This window comes from Hemicordylus capensis, chromosome 4, assembly GCF_027244095.1.
Source record: "Hemicordylus capensis ecotype Gifberg chromosome 4, rHemCap1.1.pri, whole genome shotgun sequence".
NCBI classification, from domain to species: domain Eukaryota; kingdom Metazoa; phylum Chordata; class Lepidosauria; order Squamata; family Cordylidae; genus Hemicordylus; species Hemicordylus capensis.
The window spans coordinates 166,042,409-166,058,848 of record NC_069660.1 but is presented as its reverse complement, the minus strand read 5'-3'; the positions used below and the strand labels follow the sequence as shown (position 1 = coordinate 166,058,848).

The 16,440-nt window shown below is 44.1% G+C and overlaps 1 protein-coding gene across 10 annotated transcripts in view; it reads left to right on the top strand.

The window, feature by feature from the left end:
• LOC128323068 (flavin-containing monooxygenase 5-like) overlaps window positions 1–16,440 on the top strand; it is an 80,979-nt gene that overhangs the window by 42,626 nt on the left and 21,913 nt on the right. For 8 of the 10 annotated variants that reach the window (XM_053245644.1, XM_053245640.1, XM_053245638.1 and 5 more), the window contains exons 2-3: window positions 730–771; window positions 15,485–15,654. In XM_053245644.1, the coding sequence (XP_053101619.1) occupies window positions 15,520–15,654 (135 nt within the window). In that variant the 5' untranslated portion in view covers window positions 730–771; window positions 15,485–15,519. The remainder of the gene's footprint in view (window positions 1–729; window positions 772–15,484; window positions 15,655–16,440) is intronic. The other 2 variants (XM_053245645.1, XM_053245643.1) reach the window with 1 other exon arrangement.

Here is a 16,440-nt window from a genome sequence, read left to right as displayed (position 1 = left end):
TTTATGCTGGTCTGAGACTGTAATAAAGATTGATTGATTGATTGATTGATTGATTGATTGAGTCTGATCTGGACAATTTGATCTGGCCAAAACCAACAAATTCAAAAGAGATAAATGTAAAGTCCTGCACTTGGGTAAAAAAAATTTATGTACAACCTTTGGATGCGGGTCAGGGGAGATCTGGCTTGGCAGCAGTACATGTGAAAGGGACCTACGTTTCTTTGTGAATCAGAAGTTGAACATAAGGCAGCAGTGTGATAAAGGTGCCGTTGACTCCTGGCAACCATAGAGCCCTGTGGTTGTCTTTGGTAAATACAGGAGGGGTTTACCATTGCCATCTCCCATGCAGTATGAGATGATGCCTTTCAGCATCTTCCTATATCGCTGCTGCCCTATATAGGTGTTTCCCATAGTCTGGAAAACATACCAGCAGGGATTCAAACCGGCATCCTCTGGCTTGCTAATCAAGTCATTTCTCCGCTGCGCCATTAGGTGGGTTAGCAGTGTGATACAGCAGCTAAAAGGTGTAATGTAATCTTGGGCTGAGTTCACAGATGTGTAGTATCCTGATCACAACAAGTAATCACTGATTCCACTAATCACTCCGCTATCTTAATGTGTAACAGGATTGGCTGATTGCTATCAGTCTTTTTGCTGAATAATGACATTGTGTTGTATTTTGGAATGTGCTCCCTGCTGAACTAAGAGCATCTTCTTCTCTGTTTTCAGGAAGACCCTCAAGACTTTCCTGTGCTCGCAAGCTTTTAATTAGTAAGTAGTAGTAATTATTTATTACGGTCAATGACCAGTCAACATACACACCAAAATATAAATCAGCATAAAACAAAACAAAATCAAAACAATAAAACTTGATAACACCACATCAGGGTATGCAAAAATCTCAGTTACAACTAAGTTGTTCCCATCTCAGTTTACAGGCTGGTGCACAGAATCTTGCTGTCCCCACTGTGACAACTGCATGTTGATCCGCCAAAAGATAGAATACTCTTCTGATTGACCAGGCCTATTTTTTAAAAATAGTTTGATCCAGATAGTACACACTTTAAATTAGAATTTTAATAATTTGTTTTATATTGTTTTTATCATTTTTATTATTATTTTAACCTGTGATTTTAATGTTGGGATTTGTACACCACCTAGAGATTTATATATCAGGCAGTATTACAATATGATAAATAAAATAAATAATATTTAAGAGCATGACTCGGTGCTTGCTTGCCATGCATCCTGATATAGGAGCAGCGTTCCTTTTGTTGTGACTTTTCCAAATGCTGGCTTCATGCAAGCAGTACTAAGGTACTAATCTAGAAGTCAGCAAATGTGTTGCACTAGTGCAAGGCTGTTGTGCTAGCTGATTGCACTACATCTGGAGCTTGTGTAACTCAGCAAAGCTCTTAATCAGTCTGTTTTCACAACTGAAAGGAAGGTAGGAGACGTTTCCATTATTAGCGCGGGAGCTGGGCGTGCTCCTGATATTCAGTCTTGGGTGAGATAAAAGTAAGCTTGCAGGTGGGGAGCTTGCTCGTCTGTCAAGCCCCAGCTGGATGGGACAAGCATGCCCTACCCGGATTCCATTCCCAGCTTTTTACTAAGGTAGGCAGAAAAGGTTTCCTACCCAGCTGGGGCTTGACAGACGAGCAAGCTCCCCGCCTCCAACCTTTTATCTCATCATACACGATCAGATATCGGAAATGCACCTGGCTCCTGTGTTATGGCTGGAGACATCTCCTTCCTACTTTTTGGGTCATATGAACAGCCACAACCTGTGGCATGCCTCATATATTCTGCTTTGGAAATACAGCTCCTTATGGCATCGATTCTTAGCACCAGCAACCCTATTGACCACTAGGGGCACCAGGGGATAGAGATAGTGAGCAAGGGAATCCCTTCTCTCACTACGCTTTCTCTACTTCCCCTTTTGTTAGTCTCAGGTTAGACTTCCATCCTCTCCCTTCCCTTCTTCCTGTATGTAGCTAGCAGCAAGGCATGTAGGTCTTACCTATCTCCCTGATGGACAATACAGGAGAACCTGACCTTAGTATATACGGGTAAAAAATAGCAAAAAAGGATTAATTCTGCAGGTCGGGGATGGCCAGAAATGACCTTGGAGGTAATTTCCGGCTGCCATTTTGTATCAAGGAGACATTTTGTGGCTTATTTTGATGAAAAAATGGCATTCCCCCCAGTGATTTTTCATTGAAATATTGGGACTTTGGGCAGGGGTGTGTGCGCATCACTGGACTTCTGAAGGCCCACGGAGCATGGTAGGGCCCTTTATTTTGGCATTTGGGGGGCTTTTTGGCATTTTGGGTTTTCCTCCCAGGCATGGGGAACCTAACCCCCGCAATGCCATACACTTAATTACTCTGTATTTGTGGTTTTGTTATCCATGCTAATAGCAGAGAACAGAACCCCATGAATACAGAGGTTCACCTTGGAGAAGTCAGACATGGCTTCAATTACTCATGCACTGGTAACATCCAGATTGGATTACTGAAATGCATTCTACATGGGGGTGACCTTGAAGATAGTTCGGACTCGTCAGTTGGTCCAGAATGCTGCTGCAAGAATGCTTGTCAGCACTAGTTGCTTCTCGAGTACTACACATATCCTGCAGAAGGTTCACTGGCTGCGTTTGCTTCCAGGCTAGATTCAATGTTCTGGTTTTGACCTTTAAAGCACTACATGACTTGGGACTGGGGTATCTGTCAGACTGCATTCAGCTGTATGAATCTGCCAGGGCCCTTCATTCATCATATCAAGTGCTACTCCTGGCCCCACCATTGACTGAGATTCGACTGGCAGGGACAAGAAACAGTGCCTTTTAGGTTGTGGCCCCCCAGCTCTGGAATGCCCTCCCAGAAGAACTTCAACACAGACACACACAAACCTACTTGTTTGGAGAGGCTTTTTAATACATTTTATTGCAGCCTGATGGGTTTTTATTTTTATTTTAATGGGGTTTGTTTAATGGTTTTTGTTCTACATTGTGTTTTATTTATTCAATATTAAATTTAAGTAATATAAAATTTAACAGTTAAGTTTTATATTAAATTTTATATTACTTTTACTGTTGTCCGCCAACCCAAGCGGTATTGTACTGGAGGGGCAGCATGTAAATGTTTTAGATAGTTGAACTGTGTTGGGAATTATTAATTGCACCTAAGTAGCTTTTCCATTTTTCTCTTCCATTTTTCTGCTATTTATTTATTTATTTATTATTAAAACTTTTATACCGCCCTTCCAAAAGGCTCAGGGCGGTTTACATTAAAAGATTGCATCTGTTCCCCTTTCTCTACTTGCCATAAGAGCCCAGAAAGTTCAATAAGAAAAAGGAATCCCCAAATATTTAATGGCCTGTACTCAATCTGCATTTTGCTCATCAGTTCCTCAGCTGTATTGGAGGCTGGTTCCCAAATCAAAGGGATTACTCCCACGGACCCACCTACCCCCAGCAAAAAATAATAATAAACTGTTGAAATGTAAATTGGCTCTTCCAGCTGGATTTTGTGACAGTACAATAGTTATTGCAAGCTGTTACAGTTGGGTTAATCCATCTGGAACATCTGGATAACTGAGATACCACTTGGACAGCCTGTGTTTGACTCTTTTCTTCTTTGGGAGTGAAGATGATGGTCTGAACAATTATCAAGTGAGCACAAATGGCAACACAAGGCAACACAACTACAGGAATATTGGTGCTGCTGCTGTTGCCTGAAACAGGGTTCTTCAAAGCTCCTGATCTGCTTTGGAGGTGCTTCTGTGCCCTCAACTATTGCAAGCAAGGCGGAGGAGAAGATTTGGCAGGCAGGGATCTACAGGAATTTGAAAAGTTAATCCCTCTTGTATGATATGGTTTACTTGAGACAAGGCTATGTACTTTAGGATTCACAGGAGATCAATTAGTTTTATGTAATTTTTTAAAGAATGCCCCCAAAGGGCTGTGCACCTGGAAAAGAAGAGATAATTGGGGGGCGGGGGGATCTTTGTTGGTACCGAGCCTTCCATCTTCCCTTTGACTTACACCTCAAAGACCAAGGGAATGTGTGGGTGCATGGAAGACAAATTGTAAGCAAGCACAATTTGTGACATTGCACAACATCATTACTGTTCACATGGCACATCTATTAAGGCATCAGCCTTGGGTTGCAATTCCCCAGCTTTGTGGAGCTAGAGCCAAAATGAGATTGCCTTAGCTTAGGTCTTAAACCAGCAGATTTATTTATTTTTAATTAAACAGTTAAGGTCCACTGTATTCTCTTTCGTTGAAAAGAGAGTTCATTTCCTGCCAGAGTGTAGTTTAGGGTAGTATACAGCTCAGTTAATCCAAAGCCCCTGGCTGACATGTCCTGGAGTGCTATGAATGCAGAAGAAGCACTGCAGGACCATAAAGAGACTGGCGTGGAGCTTCGAGCAACCACTGGGCTATGCAACAAGGGTTCATTACAGCTCTTCTTCAGGTAATTTGCAGTCCCACAGAGTTGCTACTGTGTTCGTAGCACTGCAGGACATGTCAACCCCTGTTGTTAACTGTTAAACATCGGAGAAGTGAGAACAGATTACCTTCAACAAACCACAATATAATTCTGTCTAATGGCAGCAATGGAATGGGAAACAGTCACAAACGCAATCTGGAGTTCTTGATTTTATTGCTACATAAAAGATCCATTGTATTGGTAATGCCAGCCAGGTCTGTAAACTAGGTTTTTAAATTATATTGTTTAATAAAATTTAACAATAATTTTATTAAACAATTCACAGAGATGGCTGGTGGCTGAATCTAAGGCTATAAGGTTTGTTTGACTGCTGTAGTTTATCATTGTAACCAAACACAACTCTTTCACATCCTAGAGGCTCTTGATCTTTGAGTCTTTCACAACTGGCACTTGATCATCATAAATGAGAGCATTTGTTCATGCGTGGATAGCCAGACCATGCAATCTCTCTTTTTCATTTCATTTTTTATTTATAAAAGAAAAGATAAAGATAAAAAGAAAATTACACAGATGCAGCAAATAACATCTCACATATGTCTTATACATCAACCCAGGATTTCAACTCTCTATTGTATCAATACCTTATTCTATCTGCTCTCATTTCGATTTAGTCTGTTGACCTCCAGTTAGAAATGTCTAAGTAAATTAGGAATCAAAGTTAATCAATACTAAAATTAAAAATGTTTCACTCACGAGTTCATTTGCAGAGAAACCATGTGATATCTCTCAGCACTGCTATGCCTGCTTTTTTTTTTTAATTAAGCTCATGTTTCAAGGCCACAGAGCAATAATCTGTCAAACATTTCCAGAGCTACCCTGCATGTGGCCTTCCACTTTCTTCACAGATTGCATAAGTCATTGTAAGTGGAGCAAACAACTGGGAGGGTCAATCACTGAAATATGGGTCTTGGAAGGTCTTTCTCCACCCTGAAAATGAGTTCAGGGTTCACTGAATAGATGTGAGTTCAGCACATCTATTCCTGTGAGGATAACAAGACTCATTCCCTTACACCGTTGCCTGAGAATCTGCAGTTTTCTTAGGTTTGTTTTACAGCTTTCAATCTGGTATAAAGTTGTTGTCATATGTGTACAGATATCTATGCAGTATAAAGATGTCATATGTGAATTGTAGGTGTGGCTGTTGAACAGAGGGATGGTGTTGCCTATCAACCCACTGAAAGGTACTAGTGACTTTGTGAAGGATTGGAGGATAAATTGGCACATGGGATTTTAAAAAAGCATCTGGATTATGTTAACGAAGCATGCTTGCCTGATTCCCTCCCTTCCTCTTGACTTGTGTAGCTTTAGCACTCAGAAGCAGCAAGAATGACTAACATGGGCTTTTAAAACTTGATTGATTGATTAAGTGCCATCAAGTCAGTGTCTACTCTTAGCGACCACATAGATAGATTCTCTCCAGGATGATCTGTCTTCAACTTGACCTCTCAATGGAGCATTCATTGCTGTCGTAATCTAGTCAATCCACCTTGCTGCTGGTTGTCCTCTTCTTCTCTTTCCTTCAACTTTTCCCAGCATTATGGACTTCTCAAGGGAGCTGGGTTTTCACATGATGTATCCAAAGTATGATAGTTAGAGCCTGGTCATTTGTGCCTCGAGTGAAAATTCTGGATTTGTTCTATGATCCATTTGTTTGTTTTTGTGGTTGTCCATGGTATCCTCAAAAGTCTTCTCCAGCACCAAAGTTCAAAAGTGTCAATACTTTTTCTGTCTTGTGAGCCCTTTTGGGACAGGGAGCGATCTAATTAATTAATTCTCTCTGTAAATTGCTTTGGAAACTTTTGTTGAAAAGCGGTACACAAATGTTGTTGTTGTTATCTTGCTTCTTCAAAGTCCAGCTTTCGCATCCATAGAGTATCACGTGAAAAACCATTGTCTGAACAATCTAATCTTCGTAGGTATAGACATGTCATGGCATTTAAATATCCTTCCCAAGGGCTTCATTGCAATCCTAACAAGTGCTAGTCTGTGGTGTATTTCTTGACTGCTGGATCCTTTACTGTTGATGGTCGATCCTAAAAGGCAGAAGCCACTTCAATGTCTTCATTATCAATTCTGAGGCTGGTTGCTGTACCCGTTCAGCTCATCATCTTTACCTGCCAAAAGGAATAGCTGAGGATTACTTTGTTATTATCTACAACTTCCATAGCAGCACACAGTGTGTGTAAAATCCTTACACCAGCCTTGTGAGATGAGTTACTATAATTTTGCAAATTGAATACTGAGAATGAAAAAGCATAATTTGCTCCTGGATGGTCAGTGAGTCGGAAGTGGAAGGGGGTTGTTTTCCTACTGGCCATTTCATTCTGCTTTGAAGACTCTCTAGAGCCATTGCTGTAACTTCTCATTTAGGAACATATGACAGGAAGTTAATAAAACCATATTTTTAGTGAGAAGAAATGTATGGTTCTAGAACTGTCATAGGATGGGTGCTGTGCAGGCATGTTCTGCTAAGGAGGTGAGGTGAGGCCTAGAGTGGCAGATTAGTGGAGCTAGTGGATTTGCTACCTCTGTGGACCTGCTGCTGTCTCACCCCACCTAGACTCACTGCTGCCCCCAAAGATATTTATTTTTTGTGGTGTACCAATCACTGACTTCCTCTCTCCCTGCTGTGGAGGCATGGAAATTTGAGGGGCAGGAAGTGATGAAACACTTCCACACTCCTTGCTTTTTGAACAAACAAGAGGGTGGTCCACGGCCTGAAAGAAGAGCAGGAGTGGTGGCTCCCCGCCACCACACCAGGTAGGGAGAAAGGGGGCTCATATTGCTTCTTCGACGTGGTCTCTCTGTCTTTTACACAAATGGGCTATGCACCTGCACAGAAACCTTGTCGGAACCTAACAAGCTCAATTCTCCTGCTTTGGGCTGGAACGCCACCCCCAGCTGCTATATGCGGCTGCGCCACGCCTCATCCCCTCAGTCTTTCGTTGTCTGCACTTCAGCAAGCATCGTGGAGTCTACAGCTCGACAACGAGTAGGATCTATCTATCCCCTTGTTGTTTTTTCTCCCTGCTTTTCGATTCTCTTTCCTTCTTAATTTCTTTCACATAGCAGTTTTTTCTTGACGTTTTGTTTTTTGCAGGTTTTCCGTTCTTCAGAGCTGTGATCCTGGCCGGGACAGAGCATGGTGCCCGGCCAGCCTACAGCATTTATGCCGGGCATGACGAACTTTAAAAAATGTGTTCGTTGCAGATCTCAGATCCCTTCCCTCAATACTCATACCGAGTGTCTCCTGTGCCTGGAGGAATCCTACATTGTCAAAACTTGTCTCCTGGGGAGACAGCTAAGGCGTTCCTATGTGAGGCTATTCAGGTAGCCAAATAGGAGCTCTACTTGGCTAGGCACTCGGTGGAGTTCACGGCCAAAGTGATAGCCATGTCCGTGGCACTCAGATGACATTCTTGGCTGTGTTTGTCTGGACTGAACTATGAGGCCTGTGCCAGGGTCAAGGCTCTGCCTTTTGAAGGCTCTAGCCTCTTTGTGGAGCAAACGGATGATACTCTCCAAAAGGTTCAGAAGCTGAGGAGCACAGCGCGATCTATGTCATATTCACCCGCAACCGTCAAACCACAGAAAACTTCCAGGTGGTTCCCTTATCAACCGCAGAAGACCCCTTCTCAACAGCAGTCTCTATCCAAATGTTACTTTCGTGGCAACAAGTTCCAGTTGAGATACAAGTCAGGCCCCCAGCCTCGTAAGCCTGCATTTCAGAAACAGTGCCCGAACACCTTCCAAAAGAAGGTGAATGACTCGGGGCGCTTCCGGACTCGCCTGGCCCCATTTTCGGCGAGCTGGGACAGAGTGACTACAGACCAGTGGGTCCTTACAATTATACAATTGGGCTACGCCCTCGAGTTCTGTGGGACTCCGCTCATGTCCAGGGTCATAACTACTCCGTGCACTCTGGAATTGGACCAGGAGGTTGCCGCTCTCCTGTCAAAGGATGTGATCAAGAGAGTTGCCAATCCAGAGAGTCCCGGTTTTTATTCCTGATACTTTATCGTGCTGAAACCAGATGGCGGTTGGCATCCTATCCTGGACCTCAGGGCCCTGAACAGGCACTTGGTGTAAAAACGTTTCAGATGTTGTCGGTATCAACCATTATGACCATCCTAGAAAAGGACATGTGGATGGTCTCCCTGTACTTGAAGGATGTGTATTACCACGTCTCAATACGTCCTCAGCATCAACGCTTCCTGCGCTTCTAAAATCGGGGGGATTCCCTATAAATTCAAAGCCTTGCCATTCGGTCTCACAATGGCGCCAAGGGTTTTTACAAAATGTCAGGCCCCAGTGGTGGCTTTCCTACAGGAGCGAAGGTTGCAGGTACTGCCATATTTGGATGATTGGCTCATCCTGGTGAGCACGAGACAGGTGGTCTTGGATCCACTGGAGATGGTTTTGGATACTCTGCAGGTTCTGGGTTTCCAGATCAATTTCAAGAAATCTCAGTTGGAACAAACCCGCAGGATACAGTTCATAGGGCTGATATTCAATACAACCTTGGGGAAAGTCTTCCTTTTAGGACGCCTGCATACGTACTCTCAGGAGACTGGCCATCGCTTTCTTAGCCGGAGGCCCACAGACTATGCGCTCGGTACAGCGCCTATTGGGGCATATGGTGGCTATTACTTACGTGCTGCCTCAAGCATGCCTTTGAATGCACATTATCCAAAGGTGGTTCCTGGATGGATTCAATCCCCTTTTGGACCGGGCCGTTTGGAATGCACGCCCCCTCACTGGGTGAGAGTGACTGCAGCTTGGTGGGCTGAGTTTCAACATCTGAATGTCTGTGCCCCCTTCCAGGCTCCCCAATCCCAGTGGGTGATTACGACCGACACGTCGGAGCTTAGTTGAGGAGTGCACCTGGAAGGGTTTCGCCTGAGCGGACACTAGTCCCCCAGGGAGAGAACCCACCACATCAATTATTTGGAGCTATTGGCCATTTTCAGTGCTCTCAAAGGGTTCTTGCCTGTGATTGGGGGTTACTCTGTGATGATACAAACAGACAATATGACAGCAAAGGCCTACGTCAATTGACAGGGTGGCACATCTTCAAGGAGCCTTCTGTTCCTGTCTCTGGACCTTTGGCATTGGTGCATGGCACATACAGTGTCTCCTCAGGTGGTCTATATACAAGGTTTCCTGAATGTCCAGGTGGACACCTTGAGCAGGATGACGGTGGTCTCTCAAGAGTGGACCTTGGACCAACGTGTTCTCAAAGACATAGCTGTAAAATGGGGAGTCCCAACTCTGGACCTTTTTGCTTCCCAGGACAATGCTCGATGTGCCCTCTATTGCTCCAGGGGAGGGGGAGGCGTTTGCATCTCTAGGTGATGGCTTTGTCCTATCTTGGATGGGCCCTCTACTCTACACGTTTTCCCCGTTTCTTCTCATTCCGAGGGTGCTGCGCAAACTTAGGGTGGATTGGGCCAAGGCCATGCTGATAGCCCCATGGTGGCCCAGGAGGCCCTGGTTTCCATCCCTGAGGCAGGTGGCAGTGGATTGGATGTGCCTTCTCGCCTACTGTTACGGGAGTGGGAACGGGTGCTCCACCCAGATATTCAGCCCTTCATCTGATGGCCTGGAAGGTCCTGCCGACTTCCCACTGAGACTCAAGGAATTTTTGGTCACAGCGAGAAAGCAGTCCATGCGGAAGTCCTGTGATCACAAGTGGACTAGTTTCTGTTCATTTGCTTCTTTGCATGAGTTTGATGCATTTAATCCTTCTGTACAAACTATATGCACATATCTGCTGTCCCTTAAGGAATCTAGTTTAAAGCTTTCATCCCTTAAGGTACATTTGGCTGCCATTGTGGCACATTCAGAGCCAGCATGGTGTAGTGGCTAGAGTGGGACTAGGACCGGGGAGACCCGAGTTCAAATCCCCACTTAGCCATGAAACTAGCTGGGTGACTCTGGGCCAGTCACTTCTCTCTCAGCCTAACCTACTTCACAGGGTTGCTGTGAAGAGAAACCTAAGTATGTAGTACACCGCTCTGGGCTCCTTGAAGGAAGAGCGGGATATCAAATGTAAATTAAAAAAATAAAATAAATTTCCCGATGACTCAGACTTCATGGTTCAAAGACCCGGTGGTCAAGAGTTTCCTGAAAGGTTTGTCCCATGTTTTTCTGGACAATCCTGTTATGTCACCAGCATGGGATCTATCTGTGGTTTTGGCCGGTTTGTTACGGCCCCCCTTTGAGCCTTTGGCTTCAATTGAACCCTGTCTCCTACCGTGTTTCCCCGAAAATAAGACAGTGTCTTATATTAATTTTAGCCCCCAAAAATGCACTAGGGCAATTAGCGGTACATCAGAAATTACTGCTAGGTCTAACTTTCAGGGTAGGTCTTACTTTCGGGGAAACAGGGTAACCTAGAAGGTCGCCTTTCTGGTGGCTGTTACCTCTGCTAGGAGGGTGAGTGAGTTGTGGGCCCAGAGGGTTGATCAATAGCAATAGCAATAGCAATAGCAATAGCACTTACATTTATATACCGCTTTATAGCCGAAGCTCTCTAAGTGGTTTACAATGATTTAGCATATTGCCCCCAACATTCTGGGTACTCATTTTACCGACCTCGGAAGGATGGAAGGCTGAGTCAACCTTGAGCCCCTGGTCAGGATCGAACTTGTAACCTTCTGGTTACAGGGCGGCAGTTTTACCACTGCGCCACCAGGGGCTCTTCATGTGGGAATTTAACAGGTGTATGTCAAGCTTTGTCTGCCAAAACTTTCTTCTCTAAACAACTATGAAGAGCACAAAAGTGCTCTTCTCTTATTTGATCACTTGCTAATCCCTGAAAATGGAGTAGCTGAGAAATTCCTGGTCTGATTTTTCCATTTAGTCCTCTGAGTTGCCTTTCTGACTCCAAATTGCCTTTCGTATAGCCATATAGATTTCTCAGGTGGGAGGGACGTTTACCACCACTTTATACCTCAGACCACATTCCAATGGGGTGGAGACCCAAGACAAGAGAATATCATAGGGCTCCATCAGACACTTCCAGATTCTTATAAAGCTGGAAAGGTGTATCAACTTAACCCTCCGTTGTAGTCCATTCCTTCTGCCCAGATCCAGTGGGAGTGCTAGATTTAAGCTGTGTGCATCGTGTGCTATCTTTTGACCTTCATGTACAAGATTGGTATTGCTAAGACCATAGAGCTGAAAATTAACCAAAATATAAAGTTCAGTCCCTGGGCTAGGATAAGATCCCCTGTACATAATCCAACACCTTCAATAGATTATTTTCATTGCATTTGGATCAGACTCTGGCAGGGGAATGAATGGAGGAGCATTATGCCCAAGATCTACAGGACAATGCATAATCAGTTCAATAGAAAACACCCAGATAGTTAAAGAAAGTGAGCCAAGCCACACTAAGTAAAAAATCTCTTTGGGCGTCACTAGCCACACTCATGTGATAACAGTGGCTTGTCTCTAAAATTAAATGAGCCACATAACTCATACCTGACTGTCAGTTAAAGGTAAAGGCAAAGTGTGCCGTCAAGTCGATTTCAGCTCCTGGCACCCACAGAGCTGTGTGGTTTTCTTTTGGTAGAATACAGGAGGGGTTTACCATTGCCTTCTCCCTCACAGTGTGAGATGATGCCTTTCAGCATCTTCCTATTTCGCTGCTGACCGATATAGGTGTTTCCCATAGTCTGGGAAACATGCCAGTGAGGATACAAACCAGCAACCTTCTGCTTGTTAGCCAAGCATTTCCTGGCTGTGCCACTTAAGGTGACTGACTGTCAGTTGCATCCCCCTAATTTGAACTTTGAGTTTCAGAAAAGGCCAAGGAACAAGCGACATTGTTGTTGATGCACTCTGGATAATTGAGAAAGCCAAGCAATACTAAAAAGAAGTCGACATGTACTTCATTGATTACAGAAAAGCCTTCAATTGCATCTACCATGTCAAGCTGTGGAATATCCTTAGGAAAATGGGCGTCCCAGAACATCTCATTGTTCTCATGAGAAACCTATACACAGGACAGGAAGCTACAGTCCAGATGGAACATGGTGAAACAGACTGGTTCCAGATCGGCAAAGGAGTAAGACAAGGCTTTGAACATCAAGCCTGCTAAACCAGATGTAGGGGGCAGGTGATTGTTACTTAGTAGTGATGCATGCTATGCATGCACAGAAGCACTCTGCTATTCTGTAATCTGTCTGAGGGCTGATTTCCTAACTGAGAGCAGGTTCTGGGGCAGAGCCCAGATCATGGCTGTCAAAATCTTTTGGCTAGAAATAAGAAGAAACCCTTTTTGTATGATTTTTTTTTTTTTTTTGGCAGTGCCAAAAAAAACCCCAAACCAATCCCCTTTTCAAAAAAGGAGTTTCAGCCTTTTTGCAAAAGTGTTTGGCTGTCCATGTACATTGCCCTTACTTGCTCTCATTCTCAAATTGAGAATGTACATGAACAGCCTCCATGGGTCAAGGCAAACTCTGTGACCTTACTCTGCTGAGTGCAGAAAGAGAAGAAATGGACTTTGATCACATCATAGACCAATTTGCATCAGTGAAAGCCAGGAAGGTGCAGTTGTAGTGTTATAATTTGTTAATTAAGAGATTAACGAGCTTTACTTGTATTATTGAGCTGATATTACCCTGTTTCCCCGAAAGTAAGACCTACCCCGAAAGTAAGACCTAGCAGTAATTTCTGATGTACCGCTAATTGCCCTAGTGCATTTTGGGGGGCTAAAATTAATATAAGACACTGTCTTATTTTCGGGGAAACACGGTATGGTAAAGTTATCTGAAAGATGAGTGTCAGATATTTGGACAGGGGAGCAATTTCAGTGCTTGCCCTAGGCGCTATTTTCCCTAGATACGCCTCTGATTGCTTCTGTTTCTTAACTTCTCCTTGGGTACTAGCTTGTTATGTGCCCATTTGTGTAAGAGACAGAGACCATGTTGAAGAACTACAGGTTGCTTACCTGTAACTTTGGTTCTTCTAGTGGTCATCTGTCTTTTTATATGCCCTCCCGTCCTCCCCGTAGGGTCTACTGAAGCTTGACTCCATGACTGAGTGGATGAGGAGTGACGCAGCCACATATAGTGGCTGGGGGCGGGGTTCCCACCCAAAGCAGGAGAATTGAGCTTGTCAGGTTCTGACGAGGTCTCTGCGCAGGCACATAGCCCATTTGTGTAAAAGGACAGATGACCACTAGAAGAACCAAAGTTACAGGTAAGCAACCTGTAGTTCCAAAGGTTTTCGAAGATTTGCACCCAGTTTTACTTTTGCAGAGCCTTTGCAAAGATTTCATGCAAGAAGGGGAGCTGCAGGCAACCTTCCATGCTCACATAGAGCCATTACAAGGCTTTGTAAGGGTTAGATTGGGAGCTTCCAACTTGACCCTTGCAAAACCTAGATGTGAGTAGAGAGTCTGTTGGCCATCTTCCCTCTTTGTGCCCAACCCTTGCAAGGCTTTGCCCATCCTCTTGTTGCCCGGGTCCCTTTGTGAAAGTTGGCCAAAGTAATGAGAGGTTGCTACCGCTGCCCCCTTTAAAAATGCTTCAGGGGATAGGGGAGATGAGGCAGAATTTTCCCCCTTGCTTCAGGCACCCAAATGCTGTGGGCTGGGAGAACTGAGTTAAAAGATAGCTGGGATTGAAACCAATGGTTGCTCACCTCTTCAGTGCTATCTGCATCCTCTGTGCTTGAAGAATAGAGTACTCTATGTTCTATGTGAGCCACATTGTCGTATTATGCAAAATCTTTCATATTGTTAGAAGGAAATACGTGTAACCAGGAATGGGACTTTACTTTAGACAGTTGGAAGATATATGGACAGCAATGGCAGCTCCTGAGGGCTGGTGCCGCCAGGGGGAGGGGCACTGTGCTCTCCTGCCGTCTTGTTCCTTTGGGAGGATTGGGTCTTGTCAGCAACTGGAAGCTGCCAATGGTGAGGGCTCTTTCCTTATGTTACGGCAGCAGACTCAAGTTTCTTTTATTCTTGGTGGACCAACAGCAGCAACAACAGCTTCCCACCTGACTCCCTTGCAGCAACGTGTGAAACGTGTGTATGTGTTTTGCGAGGGTCATTTTCATAAGGAGAGGAGGGAACACCAGAGGTCACCTTGTTTAGGCCCACTATAAACTTGGAACTGGCCCAGTATATGGAAAAAAGCCTACTGTCATTCATTATGTGTATGTCTGCATATGCATGGGTGTCTGGGTATCTAGTTGCCCTCCCCACTAGATCAAGTCAGTTCCCATTGAATTCAGTGGGGCATATTCCCAGCGAGAGGGGGTATTGGATAACTGGCTTTGTCCCCCACCCCCAGCCCTGGAAAAAGTCCTATGGATGCCCATGGTGCAAGTCAGTCCATAACACGTTTATTTTGTCCACCAAGAGCTCCTACTTGATTCTCCAGATTTAGGAGTTGGGACCAGTGTTCTCTCTAATTTTTTTCATCTATGTGCGGATTGAGTTTTGTTGTGGGCTGCAGTATCAAGGCAGTGGGTGTGCACACATGCGTTCAGAGTGGGGCCTTCCTGATTCAACCTGAGCAGAATCTAAAATTAACTGAGTGGATATCAGAAAATGTGTGAGCACACACACATGTGCACGCCTTAGAGGGAACAGTGGTTGGGACTCTTGCTTCTCTCTTTTTATTCTATAGACAGCTTTAAATGTTAGAGAGATGCCTGTAGTCATGAGATAATCATCAATACTGTAACAGGTAATACAATACAAAACCAGAAAGGAGCTAAACAGGGCTATGCTTTGAGTGCAGTCAACTTGGAAAAGTAAAGCCAAGGAGATATTTTGGGTTTGATTGATTCAAAGTGCAAAGGTGTAAGTTATGTTAAAATTCTCATTTTAAATAATTAAAATAATTTTCAAGGTGAACCCATTTCAGTTATTCATTGAAATAACAATAAATACTTCTGCATTTTTTTTAAAAAGGAAAAAAATAATAATCTCTTTATCCTCCTAGACTAGCCTTGATATTTCTGATCTTGGGAAAAGACCATGGAAAAGAAGAAAGTAGCAATTATAGGAGCTGGGTCCAGTGGACTTTGCACCATAAAATGCTGTTTGGAGGAGGATCTGGACCCCATCTGCTTTGAGTCCAGTGAAGATATTGGAGGGCTCTGGAGATTTAAGGTAAGTCTGATTGTTCCATAAATGTTATGGAGGATTTTGTTTGTGCAGGTTTGTTACTATATAGTTCAAGGAAGACAAAAGAGAGACAAAGGGAGAAGAGAAGATTAGGATTGACACTGTAAGATATTCCCCTTAGGGGATGGGGCAGCTCTGGGAAGAGCAGCTGCATGCTTGAATGCAGAAGGTTCCAGGTTCTCTCCCTGGCATCGAAGCCAGCAGAACCTTTTATCTCAGCATGTCCACAGGATTTGTCTGTGTGTAGGGCTAGGGTGGGGGGACGAGGAACAGGAAACCAGAAGTGAAGAGCATTGTAGAACACTCTGCCTCTATCATGGGCAGATAGAAAATGCAGGGAATGCAGCTAGAGGAGGAAAGAAAGAGAGGAGACTAACAGAAGTGCCATATTTGGAGTTTGATGGAGCCCTGCATAATTTGGTGGTGGTGTCCAGTAAGACAATGAATTAATTGTTTGTAGAATGCCACATAGAGCTACAGTGCCTAGAGTTAATTGCCAGTGATGGGAACTGAAGTCAAATGTCCATCTAGCTGACTGTCTCTCTATGGGGAATGAGCTAACATCTCTATAGTAGAACTCTCCTCCCCATAGAGGAGGAGTGGGAAAAGGAATCGTGTGAGATCTCTGTCAAGACCAGTTATGAGAAAGTATAAAGAGTAAAGTACTCTTTAATGCAGTAGAAACATTTGTGTAGGAAAAATCCCAGTAAATGGGGCACTAAATGTTGTCAGGCCATGGGATGTGGTGCAGACACTAGAGCCACCTCATGT